General features: G+C 40.3%; 1 protein-coding gene across 4 annotated transcripts in view; it reads left to right on the top strand.

Annotated features, from left to right (window-relative positions):
* Positions 1 to 16,223, top strand: part of LOC122560734 (ATP-dependent RNA helicase with zinc finger domain-like) — a 569,578-nt gene that overhangs the window by 500,405 nt on the left and 52,950 nt on the right. For all 4 annotated transcript variants that reach the window (XM_087997766.1, XM_043711726.2, XM_087997765.1 and 1 more), the window contains one exon: positions 1,435 to 1,900. In XM_087997766.1, the coding sequence (XP_087853892.1) occupies positions 1,435 to 1,900 (466 nt within the window). The remainder of the gene's footprint in view (positions 1 to 1,434; positions 1,901 to 16,223) is intronic.

Raw genomic sequence — 16,223 nt, 5'->3', positions numbered from 1 at the left:
CACTCAATGATGACCTGTTAACCCACCTAATGCCTGCCCTCAGTCTCAGTGTATGGCACGAAGCAACCTTCTGAAACAAGATCCGCCCACAAACAGTCTTTGGATCAAGAAATGGAAAACATGAGAAGGCACAGATTCATGCAGCACGGAAATAACCTCTTTGGCCCAAGTTGGCTGCGCCGATCAGACCTAATCCCATTTGCTAACATTTCATCCAAATCGACCTGAACCTGTCCTATTCTTAAACCTGTCCAGATATCTTTAAATGTTGTACTTGTACCAGTCTCCACCACTTGGTCGGGCAGCTCGTTCCATACACGCTCCACCTTCTATGTGAAAACGTTATCCCTCCGGTCCTTTACAAATCTTTCTCCTCTCACCTTAAACATAGACCCTCTAGTTTCAGACTCACCCGCCCTCAGCAAAAAGATAACAAAAACTGAAGTTACTGGAAATGCTGAGCAGGTCTGGCAGCATCTGTGAAGAGAAATTAGGGAGTTAACATTTTGGGTCCAGTGACCCTTCCTCAGAACTAGGAAAAAGACCTTGGTTACTCAACCTAGCCACACCCCTAATGATTTTATAAACCTCCATAATGTCATCTCTCAGCCTCTGACACTCCAGGGAAAATAGCCCCAGCCTATTCAACCTCTCCCCATAACTCAAATGCTTCAGTCCTAGAACATCGTTGTCAACCTTTTCTTCACCTCTCAAGTTTAACAACTTCCTTTCTATAGAAGGGTGACGATAATTTCTAAAAGTGGCCTCACCAATGTACTGTACAGCTGCAACATGACATCCCAACTCCTTTATTCAGTGTTCTGACCAATGAAGGCAAATGTGCAAAACACCTTCTTCAGCACCTTGTCTATCTGCAACTCCACTTTGAAGGAACTATGCACCTGCACCCCTAGGCCTCTTTGTTTGGCAACATTTCCCAGGGCCCTAACATTAAGTGTATAAGTTTTGGCCTGGTTTACCTTAGCAAAATGCCACACTTTACATTTATCAAAGTACCTTGTGGCAAACTCCATCTGTCAAACTGCAGACTTTGAACTACCATAGCTTAAGTGGTCCTTGATAAAATGGATCAGAACAGTGGACCTCCTCAGCTAGGACCTGAGTAGTAACCCATTATGCTCATATTACTGAATAGTATCCTGTCTAAATAAAATGCTGAACTAATCACCTATTATTTGGCTTTGGCAATTTGCATTCACTTAATGAATAAATACATTTATGAATATCTACAATCTACATTATACATGCTAATAGGATATTTCAAAATTATGATATGAGCATTATTATTTTTATGTACTGGTATAACGTTTCTGATGTAGCTCTAAATTGAATAGTATTTGGTACACATTTGATTTTCAGTTGTGCATAAAGCATATTGAATGTGAACAATGCTGTCTATTTATTTCATTTCAGCACAGAACAATCATCAACATGGAATCAGTCTCGAAGCCCTGAGTTAGCAGAGATGCCACCTCAGTCCAGGCTACTTCAATATTGTCAAAATCAGTTGCAGAACACAGGACAACAAAATGCTCCTCATCTCTTTGACAGGATGGTTAAAGACCCTTCAAAGTACCCCATATGTAGCCTTTATCCTTTCCCATCTCCTGAGCTACCACCGAACAATTGTTACCCTTTTCATCTGCAGAATCCTCTGCTCCTGGACTTTGCACAGACATCTCATGCTCCGTTGGGACAGAATTATGCAGGAGAAGCATCTTCAGATTTATTGGATCATCATGCCCTGGAAACTATAGGCCACAGCGCAAACTCTACAATCTTAGCTGACAAAACATATACAGGGCACCATTACCATCAGGAGCCAGAGATATCCTATCATTCCAGTATTAACTCAAAGACATTTCAAGGAACAGTTGAGGTAGGGGATGTTGTAACTTATAGTTCTGGTTAATTCTATACTTACAGTTTATGTTTGACCTTTAAAAAATAGATGGTACGGTTAAACTGCTTAAAATCAATTGTATATTTAAAATGTTGTTGTGAAGACTTTGATTTTGCTTGTTCTGTGCAGTAGTAACCTGGATAAACCACTTGGGTTTGATATTTCCTTTAATCCAGATTTATAGAACATACCAGAAGCTGAATATCAGCTTTCAACCAGCTAGACTTTAGTGTCAACCAGCTAGACTCACATGTATACTATTTTTTGAAATCAGAAGTTGCTTTCTGTCATAAAAAAACAAAGTAAAGAACTGCCGATACTGGAGATCTCAAACAAACAAAAACAGAAATTGCTCAAGAAACTCAGCAGATCTGACAGCATCTGTGGAGAGAGAAAAAGTTAATTCTTCCTTCCTTCACAGATGCTGCTTAACATGCTAAGTTTCTCCAGTTATTTTTATTTTCTCTTATTGTATTCAGAGTTTATTATGTTTCTATTTTCTGTTAACATTAAGTGTTCTATCAGATATTAGATGGAGTTTAATTTTGATAAATGAGAGGCATTGCATTTTGGTAAAACAACCAAGGGTAGGATTTATACAGTCAAAAGTCGGGCCTTCAGTAGCCTTGTAGAACAGAGAGACTTTGAAGTTCAGGTACATAATTCTTTGAAATTTGCATCACATATACATAGGGTGGTTAAGAAGGCATTTAGCATGCTTGCCTTTGTTGCTCAGACCTTTTAGAGTATTGGTGTTGGGATGTTGTGTTGAAGTTGTACAGGACATTGGTGAAGCCTCTTCTGGAATACAGTGTCCACTTCTGGTTACCTTGTTATAGGAAGGATATTATTAAACTGGAGAGGGATCAGAAGAGATTTACCAGGATATTACTAGGACTGGAGGGTTTGAGTTATAGGGAGAAGCTAGATAGGCTGGGAATTCTTTCACTGGAGCATAGGAGGTTGAGAGATGATCTTATAGAGGTTTAAAAAATCATGAGGGGTATAGATAAGTTGAATGGCAGGTGTCTTTTCCCTGTGGTGGGGGATTTCAAGACTAGGGGGCATATTTTAATGTGAGAGAAGAAAGATTTTAAAAAGACATGGTGACAGTTTTTTATGCAGAGTGATAACATGTGTGGAATGAACTTCCAGAGGAAGGCATGTATGGAGATAGAGTTACATTGTTTAAATGATAATTAGATATGTACATGAATAAGAAATGTTTGGACTGAAGGGTCTGTTTCCTTGCTGTATGACTCTTAGATGAAGAGCTTGTTTGTCAGAATGTAATTAATAGTAGATTCAAAAATAATCTTCATGCACCACGTCTTGACTTGGACAATATGTATCTGTCACCATTTTTACATTTTTTTCATTTGTTCTTACCTTTGCATCAGGTAGAGCTAGATTATAATTTGAATGAATGACAAAAGGTTGAAACATGAGCTGACAGTTCACTGGTGGGCATCTGTCGCAACCAAAAAACATAACATCTGCTGAGTGACCAATGCTCCTAAATTTCCTAGCTGAGTCCATTTGCATTGTCTGATTCCCTTTTTGTGTAGATCCATTCATGGCAGGATCTAGCACTGGAATCAGGAAGTAGAAATTTAAAGAACATGCGGATAAATAGAAACAACTTGATCCACTTGAGATCTGAACAATGTGAATTGGAGAGAGCCTGTTTCTGTATTCTATACAGAAGAGAAAAGTTTTAATAATTCACATTTTTAACTAATGTTTTGAGTGAGTTATTATTATAGATCTTGCTGCTTGGATTATATTTATTTTGCAGACACTTTAAGTTGCTAATAACCTTTTAGGGTGTTGGAAATAGATTCATTAGAAGCTTTCAAAAGGTAACTTGAAGGAGCAAGCTATTAATAGGTGTTTGGGTAAAGAGCCAAGGAGTGGACTAACTGGATTTAATAGGCCATTGGCTCCCTCCAGTGCTCTATGACTCTTATACTAATTAAGACATTTTTAGTGCACTTACAGGCTGTTTATGATCCCTCCAGCAGGTGCTTTAAATGCACAGTAACAAAATGTACCAGCTGCCATTATTAGTAATTTCTCTTTTACAATGTGCCTCCAACTTGAAGTGTATCATTGTTAAAAATAATATCAAATCTGCATGTTTAGGTGGGTATGACTTGCTGTTTAGTTCGTAGATGTATTCCTCAATGTGGAACTCTGGTAAATATCTTATATTTGCTTGTAAATCTCCATAGAAATTGTTTAAGTGGTTGCAGTTGAAAATTCAGCAAGGGGACCTGCTTTTGATCACAGACCTTTGCTGACAAGAAAAGTGCCTTTCTGAATCTTGAATGAGGACTAGATTGGAGCCAGCATGTGGTAGCAATACATATGTACCTGTCAGGCAGGGAGGAAAGGGTCGTGCGAGGGAGCCGTGGTTTAATAAGGAATTGGAATCCCTTGTTAAATGGAAGAGGGCGGCCTATCTCAAGATGAGACGTGAAGGTTCAATTGGGGCGATTGAGAGTTATAGGGTAGCCAGGAAGGACCTGAAGAGAGAGCTAAGAGCAGCAAGGAGGGGACATGAAAGGTCCTTAGTCGGTAGGATTAGGGAAAACCCTAAGGCTTTCTATAGGTATGTTAGGAATAAAAGAATGACTAGGGTAGGAATAGGTCCAGTCAAGGATAGTAGTGGGAAGTTGCGTGTGGAGGCGGAAGAGATTGGGGAGACACTGAATGAATACTTTTCTTCAGTATTTACTCAGGAACAGGGCATTGTCGTTGATGTGAATACTGAGTCACAAATAAGTAGAATGGATGGCTTTGAGGTATGTAGAGAAGAGGTGTTGGAAATCCTGGAAAAGGTGAAAATAGATAAGTCCCCTGGGCCTGATGGCATTTATCCTAGGATTCTCTGGGAAGCAAGGGAGGAGATTGCAGAGCCATTGGCCTTGATTTTTATGTCCTCTTTGTCTACTGGAGTAGTGCCAGAAGACTGGAGGATAGCAAATGTGGTTCCCTTGTTCAAAAAGGGGAGTAGGGATAACCCTAGTAACTATAGGCCGGTGAGTCTCACTTCTGTTGTGGGCAAAGTCTTAGAGAGAATTGTAAGGGATAGGATTTATGCACATCTGGATAGGAATAATGTGATCAAGGATAGTCAGCATGGTTTTGTGAAGGGCAGGTCGTGCCTCACAAACCTTATTGAGTTCTTTGAAAAGGTGACGAAGGAGGTTGATGAGGGGAAAGCGGTAGATGTGGTATATATGGATTTTAGTAAGGCGTTTGATAAGGTTCCCCATGGTAGGCTACTGCAGAAAATACGGAGATATGGCATTGAGGGTGAGTTGGAGGTTTGGATTAGGAATTGGCTGGATGGAAGAAGACAGAGGGTAGTAGTTGATGGCAAAGTTTCTTCATGGAGTGCCGTCACTAGCGGTTTTCCACAAGGATCTGTTTTGGGACCATTGCTGTTTGTCATTTTTATAAATGACCTGGAAGAGGGGTTAGAAGGTTGGGTGAGCAAGTTTGCGGATGATACGAAAGTCGGAGGAGTTGTTGACAGTGAGGAAGGATGTGGCAGGTTACAGCAGGATATAGAGAAGCTGCAGAGCTGGGCAGAAAGGTGGCAAATGGAATTCAATGTAGCTAAGTGTGAGGTGATTCACTTTGGGAAGAATAACAAAAAGATGGGGTACTGGGCTAATGGTCGGATACTTGGTAGTGTGGATGAGCAGAGGGATCTTGGTGTCCATGTACACAGATCTCTGAAAGTTGCCACCCAGGTAAATAGTGCGGTGAGGAAGGCATATGGCGTACTGGCTTTTATTGGTAGAGGAATTGAGTTCCGGAGTCCTGAGGTCATGATGCAGTTGTATAAGACTCTGGTGCGGCCGCATCTGGAATATTGTGTGCAGTTTTGGTCGCCATACTATAGGAAGGATGTGGAGGCACTGGAACGGGTGCAGAGGAGGTTTACCAGGATGTTGCCTGGTATGGAAGGAAGATCGTATGAGGAAAGACTGAGACACTTGGGGCTGTTTTCATTAGAGAAAAGAAGGTTTAGGGGTGACTTGATTGAGGTGTACAAGATGATTAGGGGGTTAGATAGGGTTGACAGTGTGAACCTTTTCCCGCGTATGGAGTCGGGTATTACAAGGGGGCATAGCTTTAAATTAAGGGGGGGTAGATATAGGACTGAAGTTAGGGGTAGGTTCTTCACTCAGCGAGTCGTAAGTTCATGGAATGCCCTGCCAGTAGCAGTGGTGGACTCTCCCTCTTTATGGGCATTTAAGCGGGCATTGGATAGGTATATGGAGGATAGTGGGTTAGTATAGGTTAGGTGGGCTTGGATCGGCGCAACATCGAGGGCCAAAGGGCCTGTACTGCGCTGTATTCTTCTATGTTCTATGTTCTATATTTTTAAAAATTCATTTATGGCATGTGGGAATCATTGGCTATGCCACATTTATTGCCTGTCTTTAATTGTACTTGAGAAGGTATTTTAAAAAGCATTAAGGTGGACAAGTCCCCAGGTCCTGATTGAATCTATCAATGTGAGGGAGGTAGGTGAGGAAATTGCTGGGACCTTGCATGAAATCCCTATGCTCTTTAGTCACAGGACAGGTTTCAGAGGCCTGGAGAATAGCCAAAGTTGTTCCTTGGATTAAGAACGGCAACAGGAATAATCCAGAAAACTGTAGCCTGGTGAGCTTTACGTCAGTGGTGTAAATTATTGGAGAAGAATTTTTAGGGATACGATTTACTGGCATTTGGACAACTATGGACTTATTAGCGATAGGCAACATGGCTTTGTGTATGGAGGCCGTGTCTCACAACTTGAGTCTTTTGAGGCAGTTACAAAGATGATTGATGAGGACAGGGAAGTGGATTTTGTCTATATGGTCTTTGGCAAGCCCTCATACCAGGCTGATTCAAAAGGTGAAGTCATGAGGAATCTGCAGTGGCTAGTAAGATAGATCCAGAACAGGCTTAGTTATATAGTCAACAGTGAAGAAGGTTATCTGAGATTACCAAGAGAGTTTGATCAATTGGGCCAGTGGGCTGAAGAGTGACAGATGGAGTTTACTTTGGATAAATGCAAATTATTGCATTTTAATAAAACAAGCAAGGGCGGCACTTATATAGTTAATGGTAGGGCCCTCAGTGGTATTGTCTAACAAATAGACTTAGGATTCCAGGTACATAATTCTTTGAACATTGTATCACAGGTAGACAGGGTGGTTAAGAAGGCATTTAGCATACTTGCCTTCATTGCTCAGACCACTGAGTACAGGAGTTGGGACATTATGTCAAGGTTGTACAGGACATTGGTGAGGCTACTTTTGGAGTACTGTATACAATTCTGGTTGCTCTGCCATAGGGAAGTATATTGCTAAATTGGAGAGGATTCAGAAAAGATTTATCAAGATATTGCTGGGATTGGAGAGTTTGATTTATTAAGAGAGGCTGGATAGACTGGGACTTTTTCACTGGAGCATAGGAAGTTCTTTATAGAGATTTATAAAGTCATGAGGGGCATAGATTAGGTGACTAGCAAAGGTCTTTTCCCTAGGATGAGGGAGCTCAAAACTAGAAGGCATATTTTTAAGGTGAGAGAAGAAAGATTTAAAAGGGACCTGAGTGGCAATTTTTTCACACTGAGGGTGGTTTGTATGTGGAATGAACAGTCAGAGATAGTGGTAGTTGCAGGTACAGTTACAACATTTAAAAGACATTCAGAAACGTACATGAATAAGAAAGCTTAAGAGGGACATATGCCAAACACAGGCAAGTGGGACTAGTTTAGTTTGGGAAACTTGATTGGCATGGACGAGTTGGATCGAGGGGTGTGTTTCCATGTTATATGACTCTATATACAACACAGGTTGTACAGCAATGTTGTTTTTCTGACTGGAGAACTGTGACCAATGGTGTTCCTCAGTGGTCAGTGCTGGTATTCCTGTTGTTGGTGACATACGTATAATGATTTGGAGGGAAATGTAGGTGTCCTTATTAGTAAGTTTATGAATGACCCAAAGACTGCGGGAGCTGTGGATCATGAGGAGGATTGCTGGAGGATACAGCAGGATGTAGATGAGCTGGATACTTGGACAGAGAAATGGTAGATGGAGTTTAATCCAGACAAATGCAAGGTGTTGCATTTGAAAGATCTAATGCAGGATCTAATACAGTAAATGCAAATACAGGCAGAACTTTTATAAAGGGATGTAGGTGCAAAGGTCCACAGTTCTCTGAAAGTGGTAACACAAGTGGATAAGGTGGTCAAGAAGGCATGCCTTCAATGGTCAGGGCAGAGAGTATAAAAATTGGTAAGTCATGTTGCATCTGCATAGAACTTTAGTTAGGCCACATTTGGAATATTGTTTATAGTTTTGGTCGCCACACTACAAGAAGGATGTGGATGCATTAGTGGGGATATAGAAATGGTTCACCAGGATGTTGCCTGATTTGGATGATATTAGCTATGAAGAAAGATTGGACAAACTTGGTTTATTTTCACTTGAATGTTGAAGGATGAGAGTAACCTGCTGTTTACAAAATTATAACAGGCAGATATATGAATAGGCAAGGAATAGAGGAATTCATACTGTGTAGATGTGAAAGGCTTTTGATTTAGAAAAGCATGTGTCAGTGCAGTCTTAGTGGGCTGAAGAGCCCACTCTTTGTTCTTTGGAACTTGCACGTGGTTGTGCTCCTATGTATTTGCTATCTTCGTCCTTTGAGGTATTGGAGGTAGCAAGGTTGGAGGTGCTTTCAGAGGAGCCACAACGAGTTGCTATTGTGCATCTTGTGGATGGTACACTGCTTCCATTGTGCATCACTGGTGAAAGGAATTAACATTGAAAGTGTTAGATGTGGTGCCAGCCAAGCAAACTGCTTTGTCTTAGATGGTCTCGAGTATTGTTGGAGCTGCACCTGTCCAGCCAGGTTCCATCACTCTTCTGACTTCTGGCCTTGTCGATGACAGGATGTGAGTTCCTCACCTTGCAAAGATTGCATATGCACTTTTGTGGAGGAAGATTAATTTTTAGTTAAGATTTCAGCATTTGACAATAACTTCTTTTACTAAAATTGAGGATGAAGGGGGCATTCACCTTCAGGTCTCTGAGAGTCTTGCTGAGCTACAAAGATGAATAATCTTGCATATGTTTCTGTATACAAAATTTTAGTTGCTGTTATTTTAATTTCTTATCTCAATTTTTGTGATAAAGCCCTAAAAATTGAAACTCCCCGTATAAACTTGTCACATTTAATTACATTTCTGGCCAGTGGTGAGTAAAGGTGTAATGCCTCAGTTTTGCATCTCACAGTTGTCTTGGCAATGTAGCCAAAATTTCCTATAATCCAACCTTCTTTACTTCTCAATTTCCCAAATTTCATCAAGTTTTCGATTTATTACAAATAATATGAGGTTAGATTCAAGTATATAATTTAAAATGGATATTGAACCATACCTTTGTGTGCTGACTGAATAATCCTCGATTCTTTATTGTCACTTCTGGGCATGATAGTCTTGACTTCAAGTGTGCACAGAAGATTGACTTAACCTTATATACAAATATCATTTTGAAGATTAGAGAGGCTTTCCAAGTGCTTCTTTGGAACCTAAATTTAAGCTGATGACACGGAGTTTGAATCAAAGCCCAGCAGCCTTTCTTCCTGAAATTAATTTATGTTATACTCTTTGAAGGTGAGAGATAGTTCCTGTGTTTACATTTCAAACATCCAAGCAGTTAACAAAAGCTATTTGAAATAACAATGCATGCAAATTAATAGACTAACGATAAGTGTTCTGCTGAACTATTGAAGGTAAACATTTACAGACATTATCACCCCATTTTACAAACTGAGATCTGAATACTCTGGAGAATTTGTAGAGAATTGCCATAATTTAAATCCCATCACATATTGTTAAAATCTACTGCTCTGAATGTGATGGAAGAAGACGTTTAACTGGTTAAACTTGAAATTGTTTTTTTTTCTTTTTGATACCTGTGCTTTTTGTTTCAGGAGTCACAATTGCAATTGAAGAAGTGACTCATAACTGTTGCGAGCTGGGGATTGGGGAAAGTGTGCCTCTTCCTCTTCCAATCCTAATTTCGCAAACTGAGTTTTCAATCAGACCCAAACCATCGGAAATAAATCTGCCATAAAGCAACATGCTGGAGAAACTTATCAGGTCTGGCAGCATCTGTTCGAAGGGTTGATGGGTGGGGTGGGGGGTGTGGGGCGGTGGTGGAGTTGCGTGGGCAGGAGAGAGAGAGAGAGAGAGTGAGTGAGTGTGATGTTTTGAGTCAAGTCCACCATGACATTTCTTTGGGACTCCGGAAGTCAGACTGGACTCAGCTCAACATTTTAACTCTGCTTCTTACTTCACGGATGCTAACAGACCTGCTCAATTGCTCCAGCACTTTTTATTTCAGATTTCTAGCATCCACAGTATTTTACTTTTATTAGATAAATGCGCAGAGCGGGAACTAAGCTTTGCTTGTCTCACCAACTTCTGACACACACCAACCCACATGCTGGCGAAAAGAGCTGGTGAGTAACTCTTGTCTAATTATGTACATGTTCCAGCTACTGACGCATAAATTTTCAAAAAATAAATTTGAACTGTGATGAGGAATACAAATTACTTAGTTTTAAATGTTTGCTTGTAGTTTCTGTAATAGGTCATGATGTGAAGTAAGTCTGGCACCAAAAATTAAGGTATTGGCGAAAGGCTGGAACTGTGCACTACTGAGTGGCACCAGTTTAACAAGGTAATAAATAGAGATGAGAAATAATAGTGGTTATAAACTGAATTGCTGTAGGATATCAAGCACAAAAAGGAGAATAGCGAGACTCGGTTAGGTGAGCTGTGAGATGTAAGTTGGGAGTTGGTTGATGTCTCATTGAATTCAATGCAACACACATTTGAGGTCATTTGGTAAAGAGAGAGATTGCACCGCACACAAACCCTAGAAAGTAGTAACGAACCTGGTGGTACGGCTACACTTGAAGTTAATGTATTCATCCAGGGTATTGGAGGTAAAAATGTCAACCAAGGCAATGCCTATCCTAAAGCATCTGACCTATGAAGAGTGATTGAAGAGATTGGTTTTTACTTCTCGGTGGACATCATTAACTTTTTCCAGATTATTAAGGGAAGAGATTGAAATTTAATAAATCTAAAACTAGGGGGTGCTGGATCAAGCTTAGCAGAAGGCAGATTCAAACTCAATTGCTCTATGCAGATGCTGGTAAATATGTGGAATAGACCATCTGGTAAGAATATATAGATATAGTGTATGGAAAATGCCCATGAATAACTAAAGGGTATTAATCCTTGATGATCTCTAAAGCTTTTCCAGCTCTGACCTTTCCCACATTCTAACAGCTTGCTAGCCTCTAAAAGGCTTGTCAGGAAGAGATAATCCTTTACAGGCTTACATTGGTAATTACATTGCAATGACTGAGAATAGAATAGAATTTTGCGTGGTCACAATGAATTTTCTTCTTTGCTGATAATTTGCCACCTATGTTCATCAGTAGATGGGATTGGAAGAGGCAAAAAAACACACTCTTGGAGATGAAGTGTGATAAATAAGGTTAGGAAGTTGCAAGTGCAAGTTTTAACATGGAGCTATGAGATAATGGCAATAACATAATATTTCACTCAAAGAAGGGGAAGATTGGGCACTTCATATGCTGAAATCCAAGGTATTCAGGAAGCATCAGGATGGAAATAAAAGGGAGGAGAAGATGCTGACGGTATTGATCTTTACTTAATATTAATTAATGACTACCTATTAGTCCTAAAATACTAAAGGGAGATAATGTAGTTGAGAGGCAGCATTTGGTTGGAATGAAGTAGCAGAACTGTTACTTGTACATGGCTAGATTTATGCTGTAGATGAGATTAATGGGAATTTAGAGAAACGCTGATATCATGCAGCATGCTGCCAGACCTGCTATGTTTCTTCAGCGTCCTCTGTTTTTGTTTCAGATTTCCAGCATCCTCAGTTCTTTGTTTTATTTCATGAAAAAGAGTCTAGATTGATTCGAACAATAAATTGATAGGCAAAACAGTCATTTCAAGTGGGAGTTCTTAAAAGAAGAGACGGTGATGGAGAGAGTAGATACAATTCCACAAGGAAGAAAGAATTGCTCGGATAGATAGAACTTCCTGGATAACTTAAGCTCGGTATTTAATTGAAATGTGAAAAGGGAAGCTTATGACAGTACGGATAGCCCCCGCTATTTGAAAGTAGAGCATGCCCAGGAAATCTTTCATAAGCTGGGAATTGCGTAAAGTGAAGGTGCATGATTTATATGGGGGAAAAAGTAGATTTTCATATAAGTGAAAGTCCTCTTCGGATTCGCGAAAACAGGTACTAATGTAGGTCTTTTGTAAAAGCGAAATTGCATAAAGCTAACGTTCGAAAAGCGGGGGATACCTGTACAAGGTTTATGAGACAATAAAGCTGAATACAGAAAGTATAGAGGAGAATTAAAAAGAGTTTAAGATGGGCAAAAGGAGAGTATGAGAGTAGGTTAGTGACTAACATAAAAAGCAAGCGAACAGACCTTTTTGAATATGCAAATGATAAAAGAGTGACCAAACGATTGGTGCATCAATACAGGATGAGAAAGGAGGCAGAGGGCATGAGAAGACAGAGAAGCAACAACTGGGTATTTTGTATTTGTCTTTATCACAGTGAACAAGAAGACAATAATAAATTCAGATAAGATTAAAATAGACAAAGATGAGCTACTTAAAAGGTTGATAGTTCTCAAAGTAGAACAGTCACCCAGTGTTGGTGAAATACATTTTAAGTTATTGAGGGTAGGAAAAATGAGAATTGTGTACACTTTAGCCAGGATCTTCTTGTCCTGTTTGGATTTTGTGGGTGTTGCAAATGAATTGAGAATTGCATATGCTCTCCCTCTGTTTAAAGGAAGAGAGGGATTAAGCCCAGCAATGACAGCTTGGTTAGCTTACAAGCTTATGGGAAAACAGCACGAAGCACTAGCTCTACAAAATACCTGACACAGGCCGATGAAATGAATATTCTCTTTCTGTGTTGTATCATTCTATGGTTCTGTGAAGTCAGTGTCATCAGTCTTCTTATTGAGATGAGATGGAATTTCTTCAGGTGATTAATCTGTGGAACTCATTGCCACAGAGGGCTGCGGTGACCAAGTTATTGAGTGGTATTTAAGACAGGGATAGGTAGGTTCTTGATTTGTAAGGGAATAAAGGGTTAGAGGGAAAGGCAGGACGATAAGGTTGAGGAACATATCAGGTGTGATCAAATGGTGGAGCAGACTTGATGAGCCAAATAGCTTAATTCTGCTTCTGTGTCAATATATAATTCAATACAACATACAATAATGGTCTTCTTCACTGTAACTGATGGCTGTACCCTATACTACTGTACAATAAGAGAAAAGAAACTCATATTCAGTTATTAATGGATATTCAATGGGGAGAACAGCAAAAGATGCTTTTTGATTAAAAAAAATCAATATTACCACAAAAGTAAAGGTGAATGCAGTTTTCTCTGATTCTTCTGAAAATGAAAATATGTATAAAACCCTTGTGGCTTCTCTCATCATACACTGCTTTTAATCATGAAGCAGTTACAGGCATGTGATACACAAGTGATTTGATCGTAGTCTAAATGTCAGACTGTGTTGATAGGAAATTTAAGTACATCTGTTTAAAATTGATACATCATTTCCAAAAGCATAAAACAGTATTTTAAATATTTAACATTGAGTGGTTTCCATCTAAAGTGAACTCGTGGCAATGTTTGGAAACAAGATTTATATTCTATTAAGTCCCAATCCTGTTTCCACACCATAACGGTAGAACATTCTGTTAATACACAAGTTACTCAAATTCTCTTCCTAAATATTTTTCACTAGTTGTCTCCTATTCCTGCTCTTTCAAAAGACCTCCAATTATACCACAAGTTATCTCCTGAGCACCCTTTGGTTGCTTGCATGTTTATTGCCTCACTTGTAAAATTCAGTTTTTAAAAACATTTCTTGTTAGTTAGCTGGCTGATTGCTCATCCCTAATTGGCCTTGAGAAAGTGATAGCGGCAGTATAATTCCAAATCACAATCATGTGTGGCTTGGAGACAAACTTGCAAATGGTGTCATTCCCATGTATCCTGTGGGCGGCACGGTGGCACAGTGGTCAGCACTGCTGCCTCACAGCGCCAGAGACCCAGGTTCAATTCCCACCTCAGGCAACTGACTGTGTGGAGTTTGCACATTCTCCCCGTATCTGCATGGGTTTCCTCCGGGTGCTCCGGTTTCCTCCCACAGTCCAAAAATGTGCAGGTTAGGTGAATTGACCATGCTAAATTGCCTGTAGTGTTAGGGGAAGGGGTGAATGTAGGGGAATGGGTCTGGGTGGGTTGCGGGTCTGTGTGGACTTGTTGGGCCGAAGGACCTGTTTCCACACTGTGAGTAATCTAATCTAATCTAATCTGCTGCTCTTGTCCTTCTAGGGGCTGGGTAATCCAAAATGGAGTACAGGAGAAAATTGTGGCTGTAAGAGCTGTTTCTTTTTTGAAGTATTTTAGGCCCTAGAGATGATTTCCTCGAATTCCAGGAGCAGCAATTACTGTATTATATGCTGTTGCATTGTTTTGAAACTTGTGGGGGAAAAAAGATCAAAACAATGGAGGAGGACAGAAAAAAGGCAGTGACCACATGGTCAGTGAGGGAGAGAGAGAGAAATACACTGAATACTGACACTGTAGTGAATCTGCACAGTTACTGCCTTTGCTGTTTGAGTTCATGTATCTCTGGACATCATAGTGTATGGAAGAAAAATTAACAAACAGTGAAATTCACAGCTGACCTTGGAGGTGCCTGTGTGGGAGAGCTCACAGCACAGGAACAGATAAGTGCATAGTTTTTGTGTGTAACCTTGCTGTAAGTCTATAGTAGTGAGTAGAGTGGGTTTTTTTCTGGATTAAATGTTTTATTGGAATCTGTCTCTTGATTAAGTTTTAAAAATATAAACCATAAGTACTGAATTAGCCTGGAGAACTGTTTACGAGAACAAAACGTTGGCGCTATTTTCTGGGTCTGTAGATTGTGAAGGATTAAAGATGGCATTTAGTCGAGTGATGATGTGGGAGTTTAGGGACAGTGTATGAGAGTTTCCATGTTACTGATGATTATATCTGCAAGAAGTGTCTTTGGTTATGAATCCTATCACATCACATGGATTGGTTGGAATGGCAGTTAGAGGCAATAAAGAATTTACAAGAGCTAGGGGGTGTGTCGGATGGCAGCTAAAGGAAGGGAGAAAAGCCACAGATACAGTCAGGTGTTTTGTTTAATTCCAGGAAAGGTAGGAGGAATAGGCAGGTAGTGCAGGAGACTTTTGTGGCAATTCCCATTTCAAACAAGTATGCTGTTTAGGAAAATGTAGCGGGTGATGTACTCTGAGGGAAATGTAGCACAAACAGCCAAGTTTCTTTGGTATCGAGACTGGCTCCAATGTAATGAGTTCCAAGCGAGCGATTATGATAGGGGACTCTCACAGGGACAGACAGACATTTCTGCGGCCATCCTGGTGCCAGGATCAAGGATGTCTCAGAGAGGGTGCAGAATGTTCTCATAGGGGAGAGGAACCAGCAGGAGGTCATTGTACACATTGGATCAAACAACAAAGGAAGGGAAAAGGATGAGATTCTGAAGGGAGAATATAGAAAGTTAGGCAGGAATTCAAAAAGGAGGTCCTTGAGGGTAGTAATATCTGGATTACTCCCAGTGCTATTAGCTAGTGAGGTTCAGAATAGGAGGATAGAGCAGATGAATGTATGGCTGAAGAGCTGATGCAGGGGAGAAGGATTCACATTGTTGGATCATTGGAATCTCTTCTGGGGTAGCAGTGACCTGTACAAGAAGGGTGGATTGCACCTGAATTGGAAGAGGACTAACATACTAGCAGGGAGATTTGCTAGAGCTGCTCGGGAGATTTTAAACTAGTAAGTTGGGTGTTGTGGAGTGGGGGAACTCAGGGAAATAGTGAGGAAAGAGATCAATCTGAGACTGGTACAGTTGGGAAAACAAGTGAGTCAAACAGTCAGGGCAGACAGGAACAAAGCAGAGAACAAGGTAGGACTGATAAATTAAACTGCATTTACTTTAATGCAAGAGGCCTAACAGGGAAGGAGATGAACTTAGAGTATTGTTAGGAACATGGGACTGGCATATAATAGCAATTACAAAATGTGGCTCAGGCATGGACAGGACTGGCAGCTTGGTACTCCAGGATACAACT

Source organism: Chiloscyllium plagiosum, unplaced genomic scaffold, assembly GCF_037043375.1.
Source record: "Chiloscyllium plagiosum isolate Xiang-an unplaced genomic scaffold, Cpla_swu_hap1 HiC_scaffold_20, whole genome shotgun sequence".
In the NCBI taxonomy this organism is placed as follows: domain Eukaryota; kingdom Metazoa; phylum Chordata; class Chondrichthyes; order Orectolobiformes; family Hemiscylliidae; genus Chiloscyllium; species Chiloscyllium plagiosum.
Note: the sequence above shows the minus strand (reverse complement) of the source record. Positions and strands in the feature narration are given on the sequence as shown.